We start from the raw sequence: 24,473 nt of genomic DNA on the forward strand, positions 1-24,473 counted from the left end.
GAGGTCCCCGGATGGCAACCCCCCTTTTTTTTATAAAAAACATTTTTTTTATATATTTTATTTCTTTTTTTTCTTTTTATATATATATATATATATATATATATATATATATATATATATATATATATATATATATATATATATATATTATATATATATATATATATATATATTTATTTCTTTTTTATTAAAGGGCTCAGAGGTCCCCATGTGGCAAACACCCTTTATCTTTTTTTATAAATGTTTATTTTTTTATTTTTGTTTATATATATTTTTTATTTATTTTTTATTTAGGGGCCCAGAGGTCCCCAGGGCCCTGGATGGCAACCCCCCCCCCCTTTTTTTTTTATAAATGTTTCTTTATATATATTTTTTATTAAAGGGCCCAGAGGTCCCGGATGGCAACCCCCTTTTTTTTTTTTTTTTATAAAAAAAAAAATATTAAAGGGCCCATAGGTCTCCAGGGCCCCAGATGGCAACCCCCTTTTTAAAATATATTTTTTATATATATTTTTTATTTCTTTTTTTCTTTTTATTAAAGGGCCCAGGGGTCCCCAGGGCCCCGGATGGCTACACCCCTTTTTTATATATATTTTTCTTTATTTCTTTCTTTATTTTTTTTTTTGTGAAGTGCCCCCGCTTCTAAATTTGCGGCAGCCCCCCCCCCCTGCTTCTCAATTTCAGGCGGCAGCACCCCCCATCCAGGTTCTCTGCTCCAGGGGGCCCATGCCTGAAGCTGTGTAAGTGGCCCCATAATTCCTGATGGCGGCCCTGCCGCCCGTTAAGCCCCTGTGCTGCCCACAAATCAGGCTGAAAATCATCAGCGGCACGCAGCCAGTGACAGTACTGCTTCCCTTCCCAGTGTTTTAAAATGTACAGCACCCCTGGCTTCCCTTTAGACGCGCACTTCTCCCTTCCTGCCACTGGGTGCTGCTTGTATATAAAAGTGAATTAGAATGTGATTTTATAACATCCCCAGTTTGCTCTTCCTGAGGCTGACTTCTTCATGTCCTGCTCCTCAAGGTATGTCACTGTTTGCTAATCTATATTGTAAATTGAAGTTTTCTGTAGAGTGTGCCCAAAGTCTTTATAATATTTGATGATTCACTGCAGGTCTGGTCAGTGTTTTAAAAAGTTCCTCTATTTTACACATGACATGGCATGGGGGTCACAGCACCGTCTGTCCATTCTGCTTTAGCACCATGGGACCCCATGCCATGCCATGTGAAAAATAGAGGAACTCTTTAAATCACAGACCAGACCTGCAGTCCAGGCTGAGTAAGGCCTCAGAGCACATGACATTACTGTCTGTATTTAACTGCTTGATGGGCTTATTTTGGGTCTGGCTGGTTCACATGTATGTGTTTTGGCGGCCCACATTTGCGCAGGCACAGCAGCCCATTCATTTGAATGGGCCGCCATGCCTGCGTTTCCTGCAAAGAAAAGCGCATGCCTCATGTAATAGGCTGCGCACACGGCACGCCTATGCCCATCAAGCACTGAAATACAGCACTGTCTGTCCATTCTGCTGTCTGCTGTGACTTATCTGCAGTTCCCGCACTGTCAAACTTGCTGCATTTTTAGATGTTTAGGTCACGCTTTTAAAAACACAGTGCGTTTGTGTGTGCAAGAACTGCAGGTAAGTAGCATGGTGCAAAAGCAGAATAGATTTCAAGGCAACTGTATTTTTAAAATGCTGAATGCACCTTTTTTCTGCAGGAAACAAAGGCATGGCAGCCCATTCAAATCAATGGGCTGCTGTGCCTGCACAAATGAGGACCGCCAAAACATACATGTGAACCAGCCAGGCCCAAAATAAGCTGGAGGGGGGCCCAAAAAAAATGTTTGCCCTGGGCCCAAACCATATTAAAGACGGCCCTGCCCGGACCATATTGCTGCCCAAAGACCAGAGCACTTTTTGCGATTCGTGTATGAGGCTTAAGAATAAGAAAGCAGACCGTTATGTGAGCGGATCTCTGTACCTACCAAGACCAAGGAACTGGTACACAAGCCTCATGCTCTGTGTGGTGTTGGCTGCGTGATCTTCCAATCGGAGAATGAGAAACTGATCGAGGTTAAAGACGGACAGCCAGTCCCACAGATATACGGCATACAGTCCAACATGGAGCCGCACCTGGGAGAAGGGATACAAGATGGTCCATTACAATAAATGCATTAAAGTGGACTGTATTGTGTTGAAGTGAGCAGAACTATTTATTTTATTTTTACTGTCCATAGTTTCTTCCCATCCTGATGATGTGGATCACGGGTACCAAAGCAAACGTACATCTCCCTTAACCACTTAAGACCCGGACCTTTAGGCAGCTAAAGGACCCAGCCAGGTTTTGCGATTCGGCACTGCGTCACTTTAACAGACAATTGCGCGGTCGTATGACGTGGCTCCCAAACAAAATTGACATTCTTTTTTCCCCCACAAATAGAGCTTTCTTTTGGTGGTAATTAATCACCTCTGCGGTTTTTATTTTTTGCGCTATAAACAAAAATAGAGCGACAATTTTGAAAAAAAATCAATATTTACTTTTTGCTATAATAAATATCCCCCAAAAATATATAAAAAAAAACATTTTGTTTCCTCAGTTTAGGCCGATACGTATTCTTCTACCTATTTTTGGTAAAAAAAAATCGCAATAAGCGTTTATCGGTTGGTTTGCGCAAAATTTATAGCGTTTACAAAATAGGGGATAGTTTTATTGCATTTTTATAATTTATAATTTTTTTTTTTTACTACTAATGGCGGCGAGGCCGCTGACGGATGCCGGACAAGGCCGCTGATGGACAAAAAAGTTTTTTTTTCCTTAAACTACTTTTTTTCCTTAAACTACCTTCCTAAGTTTGGGGTGCGCGTTATACGGCGGCGCGCGGTATACCCCGATAAATACGGTATATATGTATATATTTTTTTTCAATAGCGCAAAAAATAAAAACCGCAGAGGTGATCAAATACCACCAAAAGAAATCTCTATTTGTGGGGAAAAAAGGATGTCAATCTTGTTTGTGTACAGCGTCACACACGACCGCGTAATTGTCAGTTAAAATGACGCAGTGATGTATAGAAAAAAGTGGTAAGTGGTTAATAAACAGAGTTGAAAAAAAAAAAAACTGTTCCCATTTGTCCTATGCGGCGCAAAAGCTGGGCATTCCGAATAACAATATGCTATTCGGAGAGGATCTTTTGAAATTGCCATTCGTTTCTGAGATCCTATTAAGACAATAAAGAACAAGCATCAAAATTAAAAGAAACTATCGCCCTTCCCCTGACAGATGGAAGGCTGCCAATTAGTTTAAATTAAAGAGAACAAAAAAAAGATTGATGATAAACGGCATTAAAAATATAACGGATGTCAGGAAACGCCGTCAAGCAATAGATCTGCTGTGACAATCCAGTTGCCATGGAACTACAATTCTTATAGCAACTGGAGGGTTACTGCCCGTGCGATGCCAAGGCCCAGCCTTTCCTTCCTTCCTTGAATATTAAGCTAACTGGCAGTTCTCAGTTGGACAAATGATGTGACATGCTTTAACCACTTGCTTACTGGGCACTTTTACCCCTTTCCTGACCAGGCCAATTTTCAGCTTTCAGCGTTGTCACACTTTGAATGATAATTGTGCGGTTATGCAACGCTGTACCCAAATTAAATTTTTATATATTTTTACATACAAATAGAGCTTTCTTTTGGTGGTATTTATTCACCACTGAGTTTTATTTTATTTTTTTGCTAAACAAACAAACAAAAACAAAAAGACTGAAAATGTTTGGGTGGCACTAATGGGCACTGATGGGTGGCACTAATGGGCACTGATGGGTGGCACTAATGGGCACTAATGTGGCAGAACTGGTGGGCCCTGATAGGTGACATTGATGGGAACCAGGGGCGGACTGACAACTCATGGGGCCCCCGGGCAATAGAAGATTATGGGGCCCCTGGGCTTACAGATGACCACCAAGCCAGGTGGCATTACAGAGGCAGGGCAGCTAAAATCTCAGGATTTTCACATCAAAAGCATGTCGGTTTTGGACATAATAGGGACAGATGTAAAAAAAACACAGATCTTTACATACTGTCCCTGGTTTTAATGAGCTTGGCAACCCTGATGGGGCCCCCTAGTGGCATGGGGCCCTCGGGCAGTGCCCGAGAGCCCAAATGGTCAGTCCGCCCCTGATGGGCACTAATAGGCAGCACTGATAAGTGACACAGATGAGGAGGTACTGATGGGCAGCACTGAGGCCTCGTACACACGATAGGTTAAACAGAGGACAACGGTCTGATGGACCGTTTTCATCGGTCAAAACCGATCGTGTGTGGGCCCCATAGATTATTTAACCATCGGTTAAAAAAAAGCCAACTTGCTTTATATTTAACCGATGGATTCTTAACCGATAGGTCAAAACCGATCGTTCGTAGGCACAACCATCGGTTAAAAATCCACGCATGCTCAGAATCAAGTCGACGCATGCTTGGAAGCATTGAACTTTGTTTTTTTCAGCACGCCGTCGTGTTTCACGTCACCGCGTTCTGATACGATCGTTTTTTTAACCGATGGTGTGTAGGCGCGACGGACCATCAGTCAGCTTCATCGGTTAACCGATGACAACGGTCCATCAGACCGTTCTCATCGGATGGACTGATCGTGTGTACGAGGCTTAATAGATGGCACTGGTGGGCACTGATTAGCAGTACTAATGAGCACTGAAAGATGGTGCTTATGGGCACGGATTAGCAACACTGGTGGTCACTGAGGGGGGATTAATGTCCCTGTAACAGACGCCAGTTAACGGCTTTCTTCTTTGTTTCTCGCGGTGTTAGCGGCGCTCCTAAACAGCCCTTGCCCATTGAAATGAATAGGCAGCGCTGGCGAAGCGCCTGCAAAGCTCTTCGGCAGCCCCGCAAAGCGGGCGCTTTTAACCCTTTATTCGTTGGACAACCCTCTGTCCAGGGTTTTACTTACCTCTTCTTCATAAAAATAAATCAGGTTTGTCTGACAACTTCTGTCTTTCATGAATCCATGCTGTCTGTTGCTTAAAATATTTTTTTCCAGCAAGAACTCATCCTTTTATTACTCTCTCCAGTATCTTCCCAGCTATAGAAGTTAAACTAACAGGTCTATAGTTACTTGGTAAAAAGTTTGATCCCGTTTTAAATATGGGCACCACATCCAGTGGTACCATTCCAGTCATTAATGAGTCCTGAAATATTAGAAACAATGGCAAAGAAAGCTCAATTCTTTTAGGGTCTGTGGATGGATGCCATCAGGTCCAGGTGCTTTATCCACCTTTATTCAGTCTAAATATTTCTGGACCATATCACTTTTAAAACATTGTGGATTATTTGGGGCTGTGTCACTCCCACTCCCATTATGGACAATCACCCACTCTATAATATTTAGAATCATTCACTCTAGATTATTTTGTAAAGGGCCTACATGCTCAGACCTGACCTTTTTACTATTAATATATTTGAGGATTTTTTGGGGGTTTGTCCTATTTTTTGCAATCTGTTGTCCGTGTTGAATTTTTACGTCCTTGATTTCCCTTTTACATATTCTGTTATATTCTTTGTAACATTTAAATGAGGATATCGTTCCTTCATTTTTCATTTTTTTTAAAAGCTCTTTTTTTTCTTATTTATAGCCTTTTTAACTTTGTATAAAGTAGAGTAGCCCATAACAACCTGACCAATTTCAGCTTACTGTAATTAGACCAATGAAAGGCAAATTGCTGTTTGTCTTGTTAAAGCGGTTCTCCACCCTAAAGTGGAGTCCCGCTGAACGGAACCCTCCCCTCCTCCGGTGTCACATTTGACACCTTTCAGGGGGAGGGGGGTGCAGATACCTGTCTAAAGACAGGTATTTGCACCCACTTCCGGCCCGGCATTCACGGGCAAAAGACGGGCATTCCGTCACATCCCGTCGCCCCCCCCCCGTTGTGTGCTGGGAACACTCGGCTCCCAGCACACAGCGGGAGCCAATCGGCGGGCGCGACTCGCGCATGCGCCGTAGGGAACCGGGCAGTGAAGCCGCAGCGATTCACTTCATGGTTCCCTCAGCGTGGATGGCGGGGGGAGCAGCAGAGAGACGAGCGATCGCTCGTCCTCTGCTGCGATCGGCGCTGGACTCCAGGACAGGTAAGTGTCCTAATATTAAAAGTCAGCAGCTGCAGTATTTGTAGCTGCTGGCTTTTAATATTATTTTCCCATGGCACATCCGCTTTAAAGGGTATTGTTGGCAGATACAAAATGCACTAATTTGACTTGGTTATGTATTCATTAAAAATTCTTAAAGCCCAACTCTAGGCACAAACTGCAAAGGTTATGTGCATGTTATGTATAGCATGCCAAAATAAGAAGGGAATCTTACCTTCAGGGACGTACGTATAGGGGTCGCCATTGTGACTAGGCCTGTGCAGCCCCCTGTATTTCTGGATAGGAGGGCGGCAACATGTAGCGGAACCAACCCCTCCATGTAGCCGCTGAATGCCTGCTTCTCCTCCTCTTCTTCCCGCAGGCATTTAGCGGTGCAGGAGGGAAATGGATGGTATTGGCCATTTCTTATGCCACTCTCGCCACCTCCCTATTGCTGGCCGGCCCCTATGTGCTTCCCCCCCCCCCCCCAGGCCCTTCAGGTCTAGTGTAGATTTTAAAGCCGCGTACACACGGTCGTTCCAAACTGATGAGAATGGTCCGACGGGCCATTTCCATCGGTTCACCGCTGAAGTGGCCTGATGGTCTGATGTGCGTACACACCATCGTTCCAAAAACCGATCGGGTCAGAACGCGGTGACGTCAAACACACAACGTGCTGAATAAAACGAAGTTCAATGCTTCCAAGCATGCGTCGACTTGATTCTGAGCATGCGCGGGTTTTGAACCGATGCTTTTCTGTACTAACCATCGGTTTGGACCGATCGGGCAGCAGTCCATCGGTTCGATTTTAAAGCATGTTTTAAAATTTTGGACCGAAGGAAAACAGACCGATGGGCTATACACACCGTCGGTTTGGACCGATGAAACTGAACCTCGGTTCATTCTTATCGGTTTTGTCCGACCGTGTGTACGGGGCCTAAGAGGTACCCCACGCCAATATTTTTTTTTTAAATGGCGTGGGGGCCCCCCCAAAATGCAGCCTGGCAGGTCAGAAAAGTGGGGGGCAAGCCATACCAGGCCATATGCCCTCAAGGGGGGTGCTTTGGGGTAAAGCTTTGCCCATTCAGGGCGCAAAATGCGAATAGCCAATGTTTTGCCTGAACTCATACTTAGGCCGAACCATTCATGCTGTACTTATGGGGGTGTCTGGATCAGAAAAATTAATGGAGAAAAATACACATTTTTGGAAGACAAGTTGGCTTACACATCAATATATCACCAGTGCCACTTGATATAAACCTGTATGAATAATGGAACGCCAGATAAGCGGTTCTCCTTCAGTGGGGTGCTTGCGTTGTGAAAGTCACAATAAAAATGACTTTCAGGTAAGTAAATGTTTCAATAACAAGCCACAATGTGCACTTGTAGAGATTATACTAGAGTTCTATTAAAGCATTCTGCGGCGTGCAGGGAATACACAAGCCGGGGCTAATGACACACAGCTCTCCAAATCCCTGTTGTAACAGCATGTGTCATTTTCCTTAGCTCGGGATTAGAACAGATGTAAGAGGCTCTGGCTGTGCACCGTGATTTCCCAGGAGAGACGTCTACATACCGGCAGGATGTTACTGAAGGTGGTGTTGTAAGCGCAAGCTCGGAGCGAAGACCCTTGCAAGCAGCTGTCAAACATCTGCAGAGACTCATTCACTTTGTCATTGAAGTCCTCGGCAGACTTGTTTGCGATAGCAAAGTACAGATAGTCGGAATACAACCTGTGGAGAGGGATGAAATACAACAGATGATAAGCAAACAAGGAACACAAATATTCTGTAAGGGTTATTTACAGTAGGCCACATACCGTGTTTCCCCGAAAATAAGCCCGGGTCTTATATTAATTTTGGCAACAAAAGACACAGTGGGGCTTATTTTCGGGGTAGGTCTTACCATGTAATGTGTTGTCTTCTCCCCCCCCCTCTCCCTCCCTGCCTGACAGGAATACCCAGTGTGAACCGAATTGAAATATTTGTAAAATCCTATAATCCACTCTATTACAGTATTATATAATGTACAATGTGTGTTTCTGTAATATAATTGGGCCAAATACCTTTGTTATAGCGCCGCTGTGCGCTTCTGTGACCCGCCGGATCTCTTTCCCACAATTATATTACAGAAACACACACATTGTACATTATATACTCCTGTAATACCGTAGAGTGGATTATAGGATTCAACAAGCATTTTAAACTAGGGCTTATTTTCGGGGGTAGGTCCTATTTTCGGGGGAAACACGGTATAACAATCTGTAGCAGAAGGACTGTTGGCCATTGCCAGTTGACGATCATTAAGTTTAATCATCAATATACCGTCATCAAGCTATTTAATAGAAACACCGGTACACCAGCTTATTTGTGCAATTATCTAATTAGCCCATCAAGTGGCAACAGCCTAATGCATACATTATGTAGGTACAGGCAGTGCCGATCCTGACCTCCCTGGGGCCCTAAGCAAAATGACATGTCGCATTAAAGTTGAGAAGAAGCGGGGGGGGGGGGGGGTTGTTCTGCTGTCGTAAATGACATCTTACATTAAAGTGAGAAGCGGGGGGTGCTGACTTCTTACCTCTTCTATCATGCAACCAGCGAGTTTAGAAGCGGGGTGAGCCAAAAATGACTTCTCACCAGGCGGGGCCTCTAGTAATTTGGGGGGCCCTTCACAGCTTTGCAGGGCCCTAAGCGGCTTGCATAGTGAGCCTATAGGGCGGATCGGCCATGGGTACAGGTCAGGAGGTTCAGGTAATCAAAAACACCAGAATGGGGAAAATGTGTTCTGACCATACAATTGGAGATATTGGACCTTGGCACTTAACTATGTCTGCCTTCCCCCCCCCCCCCCCCTCCACCGTTCATAGTGTCAGGACTGGGATCTGAACCCACAACCCCTGCTTGTCTGGCAATAGCTCTCCATCAGTGGTGGCTGGTGGGTTCTTCTTTTGGAGGGGCGGCAAATAAGGAAAACCCCCCTTCCCAGCAGCGTGGCATGGCAGTGATCTAGCACCCCCCCGCCCCCGCGCCCACCGGGCGGTCTGGCACTTACCCACGGGGCTGCGGTGTCCTCCTGTCCTGGAGTGTGGGCAGTGGCTGCGGTCTATTCAGGTGGCCGGACATTGAGCGCCGACCACCTGAATAACGGCAGCTAGTTGGTTGTGCGGAAGTGCCTATCAGAGCCAGCGGCTCTGATAGGCTTTCCGAGTACATACCTCGTCTCCTGGATGTCTTATCCAGGGAACGTACGGGGGGCGTTCCTTGGATAAGACATCCATCCACGGATCCTAGGTGAGTTGAGCTCTGTCATTTCAAAGCCACTGTATCTAATATTTAGGGACTCATTAAAGACAGGAATAGTACCACTGGATTGGCGCAGGGCCAATGTGGTGCCCATATTTAAAAAGGGAACAAAGTCTTTACCAAGTAACTATAGACCTGTTAGTCTAACTTCTATAGTTGGGAAGATACTGGAACGTTTAATAAAAGACCACATGGATGAGTTCTTGCAGGAAAAAAACTATTTAAGCAGCAGACAACATGGATTCATGAAAGACAGAAGTTGTCAGACAAACCTGATTTCCTTTTATGAAGAGGTAAGTAAAACCCTGGAAAGAGGCGTGGCTGTGGACGTGATATATTTGGATTTTGCAAAAGCGTTCGATACAGTTCCGCACACACGGCTCATGTGTAAGGTAAGGTCTACAGGATTGGATATATCAGTTTGTAAATGGATAGAAAACTGGCTGAAAGACAGAATTCAGAGAGTCGTGGTTAATGATTCTTACTCTGAATGGTCCAATGTTATCAGTGGTGTACCCCAAGGTTCAGTGATGGGACCCTTACTTTTCAATATATTTATAAATGATATTGGGTCTGAGATCAAAAGTAACATTTCTGTCTTTGCAGATGACACCAAGCTATGCAGTGGAATAACGTCCTTGCAGGATGTCTCCAATTTACAAGCCGACCTCAATGCTCTGTCCAATTGGGCGACTGAGTGGCAGATGAGGTTTAATGTTGATAAATGTAAAGTTATGCACTTGGGGGCTAAGAATATGCATCATACATACTAGGGGGAGTACAACTGGGGGGATCTGTAGTGGAGAAGGATCTGGGGGTTTTAGTTGATCATAAGCTCAATAATAACATGCAATGCCAAGCTGCGGTTTCCAAAGCAAGCAAAGTCCTTTCTTGTATTAAGAGAGGTATGGACTCCAGAGAGAGAGATATAATTTTGCCCCCCTTGTACAAATCATTAGTAAGACCTCATCTGGAATATGCAGTTCAGTTTTGGGCTCCAGTTCTCAAAAAGGATATCGGAGAACTGGAGAAAGTGCAGAGAAGAGCAACCAAACTGATAAGAGGAATGGAGGAGCTCAGCTATGAGGAAAGATTAGAGGAACTGAATTTATTCACTCTTGAGAAGAGGAGAATAAGGGGGGATATGATCAACATGTACAAATATATAAGAGGTCCATACAGTGAACTTGGTGTTGAGTTATTCACTTTACGGTCAACACTGAGGACAAGGGGGCACTCTTTACGTCTAGAGGAAAAGAGATTTCACCTCCAAATACGGAAAGGTTTTTTCACAGTAAGAGCTGTGAAAATGTGGAACAGACTCCCTCCAGAGGTGGTTCTGGCCAGCTCAGTAGATTGCTTTAAGAAAGGCCTGGATTCTTTCCTAAATGTACAGAATATAACTTGAGTATTAAGATTTGTAGGTAAAGTTGATCCAGGGTAAATCCGATTGCCTCTCGGGGGATCAGGAAGGAATTTTTTCCCCTGCTGTAGCAAATTGGATCATGCTCTGCTGGGGTTTTTTGCCTTCCTCTGGATCAACTGTGGGAATGGAGTTGGGTGTATAGGATTTTACTGTGTTTTTTATTTTTGTTTTTTTATTTTTTGTGGTTGAACTGGATGGACTTGTGTCTTTTTTCAACCTGACTAACTATGTAACTATGTAACTATGTAAGACCGATGGCCGTCTCAGCCAATCAGGTTCGCCGATTCTGGTTATCGGTAACCTGATTGGCTGAAGCGTCACCAAGGCGGGAGAAGACATTGAGGGATGTCGAAGGATTAGGTAAGTGCATTTTACAGGGCACAGCGGCGACAATGGGCACAGAGGCGACAAAGGGCACAGTGGCATCAATGGGCACAGTAGTGACAATGGGCACAGTGGCATCAATGGGCACAGTGGCATCAATGGGCACAGTAGTGACAATGGGCACAGTGGCGACAATTAAAGGGCACAGTGGTGACAACTGGCACAGTGGCGACAATTGAGGGGCATAGTAGTGACAATTGGCAGAGTGGCGACAATTGAGGGGCACAGTGGCTGCGTTTAATGGCATGGCACAGTGGTGACAATTGATGGCACAGTGGCTGTGTTTGATGGCATGGCACAGTGACTGCGTTTGATGGCATGGCACAGCGGCTGCGTTTGATGGCATGGCACAGCGGCTGAGTTTGATGGCATGGCACAGTGACTGCGTTTGATGGCATGGCACAGTGACTGCGTTTGATGGCATAGTGACTGCATTTGATGGCATGGCACAGTGGTGATAATTGATGGCACAGTGGCTGCGTTTGATGGCATGGCACAGTGGTGACAATTGATGGCACAGTGACTGCATTTGATGGCATGGCACAGTGGTGACAATTGATGGCACAGTGGCTGCATTTGATGGGCACAGTGAGGCTGCAATTTTTTTTTACGTTTGCGCGCCCCCCCCCCCCCAAATTGTGAGCACCAGCCGCCACTGGACCCTAACACCACCATCCCTACAGTCACACACAGAGGTGGAAACTTTATGCTTTGGGGCTGTTTCTCTACTAAAGGTACAGACTGACTTTGCCGCATTGAGGGGACAATGGACGGGGCCATGTATTTTGCAATCAAATGCTTGACTCCAAAGTGCTTGTTGACAATTGCACAAGGTCCTTTCCAATGAATCATGCCATGGTTCCCACAGACATAAAGGAAGAAAGAAGGAAGCTCCGATAGTGAAATAATATGTATTACACTTCTTACTTCCCTTATGTTGGTGGGAACCATGGCATGATTCATTGGAGAGGACCTTGTGCAATTGTCAACAAGCACTTTGGAGTCAAGCATTTGATTGCAAAAAGGCGCAATTGCTGGTTTACAGTTACGCAGTTACTGACGTACCAATCTGGTGAGCCAGTTTGGTACGTCTGGTGGAGGCAGTAGTGTATTTAGGTTTTGTGCTGCCCTTGTTCTGATTAAACTTGTGCACCCCCTAATTGAAATATGACCCACCCCTTCCTGTCAAGGCCACACCCCTTTCTGTTTAAGACCCACCCTGAAATTTTCGAGTGGGGACACTAGTTCTTAGGGCCTGGGGGGCATTGGATTCCCTTAATTTGCATAATTTCCTCTCACTTCCTGTTTGGCTATGGGGCAGGAAGTGAAGGGAAATCTCTGCAATAAGACAGGGATGGTAAAAAATAAGCTGTCAGGGGCTCTAACCCTCCCTTACTCTATCCAAAATGAAAAAAAAAGTGTTGCCTATAGTTCTACTTTAAGCACACATTCCTGATAATTTTATGGAGAGGACTAAGAAGATATAACTACGCCAATGGTGCAGCAGAAAACATATAGCAAAGTGAGGAAGGTTTGCGGTCCAGGATGATAGAAGCAGCTTGCGTTACACTAACAGTGTAGCGCAAGCCGGTGGGGACTCTTATCGTGCTGCCCCCCTGCAAAGTGCTGCCCTAGGCCTGGGCCAGTATACAGCGTTGGGTGGAGGATCACATTGGGTGTCATTGTCACATTGAACGGGCACACAAGATATCACCATTACATATCGATTATTGATGAACTGTTTTTCACTTATATGAATTTCTGTATAAATATATTTAATTGGTTTTTCATTTTTTTTGCTCACATCTTTTTTGGAGCACTTCTATTATGTATTTTCAGTGTTAAAGGGGATGTAAAGGTACAATTTATTTTTCCTAAATAGCTTCCTTTACCTTAGTGCAGTCCTCCTTCACTTACCTCATCCTTCCATTTTGCTTTTAAATGTCCTTATTTCTTCTGAGAAATCCTCACTTCCTGTTCTTCTGTCTGTAACTCCACACAGTAATGCAAGGCTTTCTCCCTGGTGTGGAGTGTCGTGCTCACCCCCTCCCTTGGACTACAGGAGAGTCAGGACGCCCGCTAACACACAGCTCCTTTCTCTATCTGCAACGTAGAGAGCCTCCTGACTCTCCTGTAGTCCTAGGGACTGATGGGTACAATATGTAAAGCACTGAATTAACTGTTGGTGCTACCGTGTTTCCCCCAAAAATAAGACCTAGCGCTATTTTCCAGGAGGGCTGCAATATAAGCCCTACCCCCCCAAAATAAGCCCCCAGTTTAAAATGCTTGTAAAATCCTATAATCCACTCTATTACAGTAGTATATAATGTACAATGTGGGGGCGTGGCCTGGAGCAGCATGTGAGCGGACGTCTTTCCTAGCAGCTCCGAGATCCCTCTGAACAATCCTGCGCCATCCTGTGATCCTGCCCTTCTAAACCGGCTATAAACTTTGCTATTCCCTTGGGGAAGCCCCTGGGATATTTCTGAGAGGAATCTGGTGGATGGGAAGGCGAAAGAAACAGCCCGCGGTCAGGATGAATGTCACCACGCGTTCCGGCCATGATGGCCGCCGCAGCGTCGCGCCACTCTCCTCCTTGGCATCCACGCCGGAGCTCTTTGCTGAGGACCCTGAGACATCTCCCCCACCTTCTCCTGGGACCTCCACTACACCAGCGCTGCCTCCCCCTGGGTCGCCCAGCGAGGACGGTCTGGAGGAAGGCCCGGAACCGGAGCCCACGCTATTGGCGGTCCTCAAACTGATGAAGGTAAACCATTCTGATACTATGGGGAAGATGGAGGAGCTTAAGCTGGACATTACTATAATGCGCCAGGACATGCACAAAATGCGGGACCGGGTCACCGAGACGGAACGCCGCATCAGTGATCTGGAGGACACTGTAGGCCCAATCCATCCTACTGTGAAGGCCCAGGGCACAAAAATTCGATCACTGGAAGATAAAATGGACGATTTGGAGAACCGCTTACGCAGGAATAATCTGCGCCTGGTGGGCCTTCCTGAACGGGTCGAGGGATCTGACCCGGTGGCTTTCCTGGAGAGCTGGTTCGTCCAGGAGTTTGGGGGGGACTGCCTATCCCCCTGCTTTGTCCTGGAGCGGGCCCATAGGGTGCCTGGCAGGCCGCTGCCTGCTGGAGGCCCCCCTCGCACTATGATAATGCGCCTCCTTAACTACAGGGACCGGGACTCTATCCTGCGTGCTGCCCGAATTAAGGGGAGCCTGAAGATTAACAACGCCTCTGTGTCCCTCTTCCCTGACTACTCCCCTGCTGTCCGCGCCTCGAGAGCTAAGTACCAGCATGTCAAGCAGAAACTGAGGGAGAAGACCATCCAGTATTCTATGCTGTTTCCTGCGACGCTGAGGGTGGTGCATCAGGGCCAGGTGCATTTTTTCCAAACCCCTGCTAATGCTTTGTCCTGGTTTGAATCCCTGCACCAGCCTGGCCGTGGATCTGACAGGGGATCCGATGCTTGATTCTTCTATTTTTGTTCAATTTTGTTTTTCATTTGTTCCTGCATCCGGGTTCTTTTTCATTTGAAGTGCTCCTGGGGCAGGAGGTTCTAGCTAATTGCTGTGGCAAGAGGACATAGGTCTCTATAGGAAGAATGTGCTGCTATAATTTTGACAATAACTATTTTTTTTCTTCTTCATTTCCATTAGTTTAATGGACGTTGACTGTTCCAATTTTGCCTGCTGGCTTGCTAGCGGTGGGCCATGTACCTAGCAGATACATGTAGTTCAGGGTCAAAGCCAGCCCCTCGTTTTTGGGGTCTGGCAGGGGTTAAAGGTACTGGGCTGTTGCCTAGACTGTGTTTGTTTTGGGGTCTGATTGTTTGGTTGTCTGAGGTGATGAGTGTGGTGTGTCTGTGTGTGAGTCTGGGTGTGTATGATTGTGGCCCTCTCTCTGCCCCCACGTATGCCCAGTCTGAGATGCTGCTAAATGACTTGCCCTGTGTTTCAGTATGTTTAAAGCTTTAACATGTCTGTGGTAAAGTGTATCTCCTGGAATGTCAGGGGGCTAAACTCCAAATTTAAGAGAGCTTTATTATTTAACTTCCTCAAAGCACACAATCCCCATTTATTATGTCTGCAGGAAACGCATCTTTTGGGGTCAAAGGTGATGGCACTAAAGAAATGTTGGGTTATGTATGGTTACCATTCCACCTATTCTAGCTATGCAAGGGGGGTGTCCGTGTTGGTGCGGAAAGGTCTCCCTTTTTCTTGTGAGCGGGTGGTGTTGGACCCTAAGGGTCGGTACGTGTTTCTCCAATGCACGGTGCATGCCACGCCACTGTTGTTGGTGGTGGTATATGCCCCCCCCCCTGTCACGGCGGACATTTTCACGGATTTAAGTGTGCAAATTGCCACTTTCCCTGTGATGGCCGCCCTTATAGTGGGGGACTTCAACTCGGTGCTCGACCCTGCTTTGGACCGATTGAAGCCCATCCAGTACGAATCTAGGTTGTTTAGTCAGTGGTGTACCTCCTTTGGCTATGTAGATCTCTGGAGGATTAGCCATTCTGGGACTCGGGAATATACATGCCAGTCAAGGACGTACCGTACTCTTTCCAGGTTGGACTATGCTTTGGGGACTCCAGATTTGGTTCCCTGTATACAGTCGGTTTCCCACATACCTCAGACACTATCTGATCATTCTGCCCTGGCGGTGGACATGGTGGTAGGACATAGGCCCTCCTTTCGGGTGTGGCGGCTTAGTCCTTTCTGTGTCTCCACTCCTGAATTTCAGGAGCCGGTCCGGCAGGCTATGTCCCACTATTGGGGGGACAATGCTGGCTCGGCCTCATTTGGCCCCACTTGGGATGCCTTTAAGGCGTCAGTGAGGGGCTCGTATATTTCTAATATAGCTCAGCACAGGAGATCCTCCCGGGCTGCCCTTTTGGCCTTGGAATCCTCCCTGGAGAACGCCAGGGCCCGATACTCTGCGCTCCCCACCCCGGACTCTCACGGGGCCCTGGTGGGGGCGCACAGGGCCTTGGACCTTCACAGGGTGGATGCAACGCGGAAACAGCAGTTGTCTCTGTCAGCCAGGTTGCTTGAACATAGTGGAAAGAATGGTAAGATGTTGGCATTTCTGTCACGCACGGAGTATGTGGATCGGACGATACCCCACATCCGGCTGCTGGACGGCTCTGTCACGTCGGACCCCTTAGCCATAAATCATGCTTTTAGAACCTTTTATGAGAGCCTGTACACTGCCCCTCCCCCCCCGGACGAGGTGGAGACAATGGGATTCCTTGAATCCCTTCAGTTTCCAGTCCTGGAAGAATCGCATACTACACTACTAGACAAACCCCTTACGGTAGAAGAGGTCACTGAGGCTGTTTATTCACTTCCTCCCAATAAGGCCCCTGGGTTGGATGGCTTGCCCGCCGAATGGTACAAAAACTATGCGGAAGAGCTGGCACAGAGGTTACACTCCTTGTTTGGGCGGGCTCTGCAGGAGGGTGAGCTTCCCTCTTCCATGAGGGAGGCCCTTATTGTGGTGCTCCCTAAGCCCGACAGGGATAAGTTGTTGTGCGGGTCGTACCGCCCCATATCTCTATTAAACAGTGACGTAAAAGTGCTCGCCAAAATTCTGGCCCTAAGACTACAGAAGGTTATTCTGCACCTCATTCATAGGGACCAGGCGGGGTTCAGGCCCGGAAGGAGTACGTACGACAACATCCGGCGACTATACTTGCACATCCATGGGGCGGAGGCCTTCAAACGGGGTGGCCTGGTGCTGTCTCTGGACGTGTTAAAAGCCTTTGACACAGTCAATTGGTCATTTTTATGGGAGGTTATGCATCGCATGGGCTTCAGCACTCAATTTATAAAATGGGTCCGCTTGCTTTATACCAGCCCTAGGGCCAGGGTTAGCACTAATAAAGATGTTTCTGATGTTTTTCCTTTGCAGAGGGGTACCAGGCAGGGCTGCCCGCTCTCGCCGCTCCTGTTCGCGTTGGCCATTGAGCCCTTGGCTCTAGCGGTGCGGCAGACGGCGGAGGTGGGTGGCATCTGTTTTGGTTCCCTTTCTGAAAAGATTTCTTTATATGCAGATGACGCCCTAATTTACCTGGATGGCACTGAGCGGTCCTTTGTCTCTCTGATGGGAGTGGTGGAGGAGTTCGGGAGGGTCTCTGGGTTGAGGGTGGGCTGGGAAAAGTCGGTGGCATTCCCTATAGGTCCTGCACTTGATTATTCATACCTCTCTAGGTCTAAATTGTCCATTCATCCTACTTTCAAATATTTGGGAATATATATTAATGCAGACCTGTCTTCCTTTGAAGCTCTCAATATTGCCCCTATTGTGACACATATGGAGACCAGGCTTAAAACCTGGGCTTCTCTACCGCTAAATCTCATAGGCCGTGTAAATATTTTTAAGATGATCTACATACCCAAATTTTTATATGTATTCCGGGCATCCCCAATTTTTTTGTTAAAAAAGCTATTTAAGAAACTTAATTCGATTCTGTTTGGCTTTCTTTGGCAGGGGTCGAGTCCACGTATTGCTAGGGCCTCTCTCCAGGCTGCGAAGTTGGATGGGGGTCTGGCATGTCCTAACTTGAGACAGTACTTTATAGCGTCTCAGCTTACGTATGTCTATGATTGGTTTTTGGAGGCCTCCCCGTCCTGTTCCACCGCTCTACTGACCGCTCAGATGGGCTCCAGGGACATGTTGGTTGATGACCTACTCAGGTCAAAGGCCGGCAAATGCTCTCGTAACTCCCCGATAGAGGTTAGCTGGTCGGCTTGGCACGAGGGTAACGGGGTGCTTACTAATTTGGACGGGGTGTCCCCCAGGGCCCCCCTGTGGCAAAATGCTAATTTCCCTGAGCTCCTGGGTCATCCGGACTCGGGGTGGTGGACACGGATGGGTGTCACGCGTGTATCTCACATTTTTGTTCATGGCCAGTTTATTTCTTTTGAGGAACTGAGGGCACGTACTGTTGTACTACAGCAGAGCTGACTGTTCAGATACATGTCTCTCCGCCACGCGGTGCGGACTCAATTTGGGGGTCTGACCCAGGAGCTCACGGAATCACCTCTAGAGGCGCTCATGTCATACTCAGATATCGAGAAACTGGTTACAACGTTTTACACTCGCCTCCAGGCGGCGGGGGTTAAACCCTTTCAGATCGCCAGACGGAAGTGGGAGGTGGACATTCCGGGGCTGTCTGAGGAGGGGTGGGAGGAGGCCTCGGAGGTGTGCTTCCTTGATCTTGTGGGGTTGAGTGATCAGTATGTACAATTCAAATTTATCCATCAGCTTCACTATACTCCTGCCAGATTGACCCGCATGGGTCTGATGTCTAGTGCTTCCTGTCCTAGGTGTGACTCCACTGAGGCTGATTACCTACACATGTTCTGGTCATGCCCTGCTGTTGTACCGTACTGGAGGGACTTGTTCTCTTTTTTTAAGGACAATCTACATGTATCGGTTTCTCTTACTCCGGAGACTGGATTGCTGGGGGTGCTTAATGACTCTGTACCTACAACTCATGCTCGAATTCTGATACGAATTGTATTGTTCTATGCCAGGAAGTTGATATTGTTGCATTGGAAGAGCACTTCTGCACCGGATATTCAAATGCTATACCGTATGGTTAACAAAGTTTTACCCATGTTTAAGTGTATATATAAGGGCAGGGCTTGTCACAAAAAGTTCAGCAAGATCTGGCAACCCTGGCTGGATATAGCGGACTCCTTCTGGAAGGACACCCCGCTATCCCAGTCATAAATGGCTGCGGTTGGGGGGGGGCGTGGAGGGCTCTGGTGGTCGCAGGGGGGTGAGAGAGGGGCAGTGTGTGGTTTGGATGTGGGGGGAGGGGGAGGGGTGGGTAGGGATGTCTGTATGGGGTGAGGTTGTGAGTGGGTGAGTGTGGCTGTGTGTGATTGGTGGGGTACGCATGGTTGGGGTTCTAACCGTTATTTCCACTGTTTGTTGGTTTCCTATGACCGAGGGGCAAATTTGGCCCTATTAGGGTGCCCCGTAGAGTATTGTCCCTCCGTTGAGGGGATGGGGTGTTTAATCTCAGGGAGGGGTAATGGTTTATTGTGTAGGACTGTTTGACCTGTGTGTCATTCTATGGCGATACTGTAGCAACAATTGTGCATTACTATTTGTTGAATGTGCCTGCAGAAAATCAATAAAACATTTTCAAAAAAAAAAAAAATGTACAATGTGTGTGTTTCTGTAATATAATTGCGGGGAGGAGAGCTCCGGCAGGTCAAAGCGCAAAACGGTGCTATAACGAAGGTATTTGGAACAATTATATTACAGAAACACACACATTGTACATTATAGAATACTGTAATACAGTGGCTTATAGGATTTTACAAATATTTTAATGCGTGAACACTGGGGATTTCTGACAGGCAGGGAAGGAGAGGGGGAGAGAAGACACATTACATAGTAAGACCTACCCCGAAAATAAGCCCTACTGTGTCTTTTGTTGCCAAAATTATTATAAGACCCGGCTTATTTTCGGGGAAACATGGGCCCGGATTCACAGAGACTTACGACGACGTATCTCCAGATACGCCGTCGTAAGTCCAAATGTGCGCCGTCGTATCTATACGCTTATTCAAGAAATCAGATACGCCTGAATTTTGCCAAGATACGACCGACGTAAGTCTTCTACACCGTCGTATCTTGAGTGTATATTTACGCTGGCCGCTAGGGGCGCTTCCGTTGATTTACGCGTCGAATATGTAAATGAGCTACATACGCCGATTCACGAACGTACTTGCGCCCGTCGCTGTAATCTACTTTGTTTACGTAAGACGTTTTTCCGGCGTAAAGTTAAACCACCAAAAAGCTGGTCTAAGTCGTTTAGGGTATGGACGTCGGAACTGCCGTCGGATTTTACGTCGTTTGCGTAAGTCGTACGTGAATGGGGCTGGGCGTAAGTTACGTTCACGTCGTACGCATTGAGCCGACGTATCTTAGGGAGTACTTGCGACGTGATTCTGAGCATGCGCGCGCATGCGCCGTTCATTAGGCCCTTCATTTACATGGGGTCACGCTTTATTATAATACTACACGCCCACTGCCTTGCTACTTTGAATTCCGCGGGCTTACGCCGGCCCATTTACGTTACGCCAGCGTAAATATGGGAGCAAGTGCTTTGTGAATACTCAGCTTGCCTCTCAATGTTACGTCGGCGTAGCGCATATGAGATGCGCTACGCCTATCTAAAGATGCGCCGATCTCTCTGAATCCAGGCCATGGTGTATAAATACCTGGAATAATAAATGGATGCACATTATACGTTACATACTATGGGCCAGATTCACAAAGAGATACGACGGTGTATCTACAAATACAATATCGTATCTCTGACTTACACTGGTCCTATCTATGTGCCTGATTCATAGAATCAGTTACGCATAGATAGGGCTTAAATCCAACAGTGTTACAATGTGTTACACTGTTGGATCTTATTTTCGATTTAAAAATGGCGCCGGGGGCGTTCCCCCTGATTTACCTTGAATAATATGTAAATCAGCGAGATACGCAAATTCACCAACGTACGCGCACCCGACGCAGTCTTCTTACGACGTTTCCGTAGCGGCTTTCCCGTCGTATACTTACCCCTGCTTTTATCAGGCGCAACCAATGTTAAGTATAGCCGGCGTTCCCGCGTCGAATTTTAATTTTCTAACGTCGTTTGCGTACGCCGATTCACAAACACGCGCGTCGCTAGTCACGCCCCCTTCGAAACCACTGACGTCCTAGTGACGTCAGTGGGAGCAATGCACGCCGGGAAATTCCCCGGACGGCGCATGCGCATTTAAATCGGCGCGGGAACGCGCCTGATTTAAATAGTACACTCCCCCTAGCCGCGGAATTTGAATTCCGCCGGGGGATTTAGGATCCGCCGCCGCAAGTTTGGAGGTAAGTGGTTTGTGAATTAGCCACTTGCCTCTCAAACTTGCGGGAGCGGATCTTAAATCACGTAGATCGAGCGGATCTATAGATCCGCTGATCTACGTGAATCTGGCCCATTATGAATATTTGGCTAGTGCCATGCATATTTCCTGTGGGGGAGGGGTGATTGGTTTCTTTAATTCCTTATACTGGAAGAAATGGGACCACCAGACCCCTTTGACATACCTCCCAACTTTTCAACTTCAGAATGAGGGACAAATGAGCATACCCCCCAAACGAAGTTGTTGAGCGGGACCGCGGGATTTACCGCGCATCGCGGGACATTCCCGCGAAATCCGGGACGGTTGGGAGGTATGCTTTGAAGTGAACATGTCATAGGATAAATCACAAAGACTGCCAATGCTCACCTCCTTCTACAACTTATTTGTTTGGCTTCTGACCTACTTTTTGAATTTTTTTTCTTTTCTGATTCTTTCTGAATTGTTGGCCTGGAGCAAGAATACCGATCAGGCCAGTCAGAGAACTCTCGTTATCCTCTTGCAGGTCAGGAGGTCAAACTATTCACTCCAGAGTGTGAGCATGACTGCCAGCACTTCCAGGAGGTGAAGTCAGCCATCGCGACCTTCATGTTTCCCCTTTGGCAAACACCCTTGTTTGTGGATATCGGCCTCGAGTCGATTGTCTTTACAGAACCTGCCTGGGTTATACCCATCAATCCATACCACAGCTTTCCCAGACCAATACATGGTCAACTGCTAATTGGCCAAATTCTGAGGCAGCCTGTTGCTCCACAGGTTGAAAATCTTCTACAAATCAATATCCTCAAGTAATAAAGAGACCTTCATTCCTAAACACAGAACCAATTAGAACTCAATGTGTTAAAGCTTAACAATTATCATTTATAAAAAATAAAAAAAAATGATTTTTTAATTATTTTTATTTTCCTTGTAAACCTTTTCCCCCCCCTAAAATAAAAAAACATGATATACCTACCTCTATGCAATGGTTTTGCATAGAGTGGCCACAAGCCTCCTATTCTAGGGTCTCCCACTGGCATGCTCTGCTTCTCAGAGTGCCCCCATATCAAGCCGCTGGCCATGGGGGCACTCATCCCCCTGGCATGCTCTGCTTCTCAGAGTGCCCCCATATCAAGCCGCTGGCCATGGGGGCACTCATCCCACTGGCATGCTCTGCTTCTCAGAGTGCCCCCATATCAAGCCGCTGGCCATGGGGGCACTCATCCCACTGGCATGCTCTGCTTCTCAGAGTGCCCCCATATCAAGCCGCTGGCCATGGGGGCACTCATCCCACTGGCATGCTCTGCTTCTCAGAGTGCCCCCATATCAAGCCGCTGGCCATGGGGGCACTCATCCCACTGGCATGCTCTGCTTCTCAGAGTGCCCCCATAGCAAGCTGCTGGTCATGGGGGCACTCATCCCACTGGCATGCTCTGCTTCTCAGAGTGCCCCCATATCAAGCCGCTGGCCATGGGGGCACTCATCCCACTGGCATGCACTGCTTCTCAGAGTGCCCCCATATCAAGCCGCCGGCCATGGGGGCACTCATCCCACTGGCATGCTCTGCTTCTCAGAGTGCCCCCATAGCAAGCCGCTGGCCATGGGGGCACTCATCCCACTGGCATGCTCTGCTTCTCAGAGTGCCCCCATAGCAAGACCCCCAACACACACACACAAAATATTGGTTTGACAGCAGCAGGAACAGATGACTCCTGCTGCTATCCGCAAATCCTGTGAGACCAGGAAGCGAGAAGAGCTGCTTCAGACGGGACATCGCTGGATTGTGCGAAGACTCGCTTTACGGTTTCCCAATATACTATATTATCAAAAGTATTGGGACGCCTGCCTTTACACACATGGGCCCAGATTCAGGTAGATCGGGGCAATATTTGCGTGGGCAAAGAGCAAAGATTTTTCTCTGCGCCCACGCAAATATTTTGTTTTGCCCGCGATTCACGGAGCATTAGCTCCGTAAATTGCGCGGGCGCAATGCTAATTAGCCCTGCGTAAGGGCGCCTAATGTAAATGATCCCGCCGGGGGCGGGAATCATTTAAATTAGGCGCGCTCCCGCGCCGAGCGAACAGCGCATGCTCCGTCGGGAAACTTTCCCGACGTGCATTGCGGCAAATGACGTCGCAAGGACGTCATTTGCTTCTAAGTGAACGTGAATGGCGTCCAGCGCCATTCACGAATCACTTACGTAACCGACGTGAAATTTAAATTTCACGAGCGGGGAGCGCAGCTATACTTTAGCATTGGCTGCCCCTGCTATTAGCAGGAGCAACCTTGCGCTAAAGTTGCCGTACGGAAACTCCGTACCTTGCGTGCCCAGGGCCCGCGCAACTTTTGTGAATCGGTGGTAGTATGCAATTTGCATACTACACGCCGATCACAATGGCCGCGCCCCCTAGCGGCCAACGCAAGAATGCAGCCTGGGATGTGAAGGCATAAGGAGGCTTATGTCTGTCACATCCTAGGCTGCATTCGGTGTAACGAGGTTCCTGAATCAGGAGCACTCGTTACACCGGAGCAAGTAAGCCCTTGCGCCGCGCAACCTATGGTTGCGCGGGCGCAAGTGCTTCTTGAATCTGGCCCATGAACTTTAATGGCAAATAGGGAGCCATGCTTTTTTGGGCACGCTTTTGCCTTTCTTTTGCTGCTCTCCTCTTTTCTGCTACTATGCATTTATATTGCACAAGAAAGTGGTATCTGCAGCATCTTGTCAAAATATAACCGTATCTGTAGTACAGCTTCCTGTGTGTAGAGGAGTACAAATAGTACATATCTGACTTACAGCAATCCACATTTCTGCATACAGATGATTTGTTTCAACCACAAACTGAGCCAACAGCAGATTGCCCTTTACGGATATAAATTAAACCCATAGAAAAAGAAACATAGAAGCTTCCATTATCTACTTTTTTCAGGCATGTGCAATGCCTGGCTGCCTCAAATCTCAGGATTTCCTGAGTCACTGACCTGAAACTAGCATGCAACCAATAAAGTCAAAACTCCTAATCTGCATAATATAGTATCTGAATATATAAGTACGTGGAGGGTTAGGTTATAAAAAAATCTCCCAAGCTTTGAACATCTCACGGAGCTCTGTCCAAATATGGAAAGAGTATGGCACAACTGCAAACCTACCAGGACATGGCCGTCCACCTAAACTGACCGGGCCGGGCAAGGAGAGCATTCATCAGAGAAGCAGCCAAGAGGTCCATGGTAACTCTGGAGGAGCTGCAGAGATCCACAGCTCAGGGGGGAGAATCTCTCCACAGGA

At 47.1% G+C, this 24,473-nt stretch overlaps 1 protein-coding gene across 2 annotated transcripts in view; it reads right to left on the reverse strand.

The window, feature by feature from the left end:
• Positions 1-24,473, reverse strand: part of CHST15 (carbohydrate sulfotransferase 15) — a 104,417-nt gene that overhangs the window by 5,113 nt on the left and 74,831 nt on the right. For both annotated transcript variants that reach the window (XM_040361346.1, XM_040361347.1), the window contains exons 6-7: positions 7,717-7,873; positions 1,987-2,134 (exon numbers count right to left, since the gene is read on the reverse strand). In XM_040361346.1, the coding sequence (XP_040217280.1) occupies positions 1,987-2,134; positions 7,717-7,873 (305 nt within the window). The remainder of the gene's footprint in view (positions 1-1,986; positions 2,135-7,716; positions 7,874-24,473) is intronic.

This window comes from Rana temporaria, chromosome 8, assembly GCF_905171775.1.
Source record: "Rana temporaria chromosome 8, aRanTem1.1, whole genome shotgun sequence".
Taxonomy (NCBI): Eukaryota; Metazoa; Chordata; class Amphibia; order Anura; family Ranidae; genus Rana; species Rana temporaria.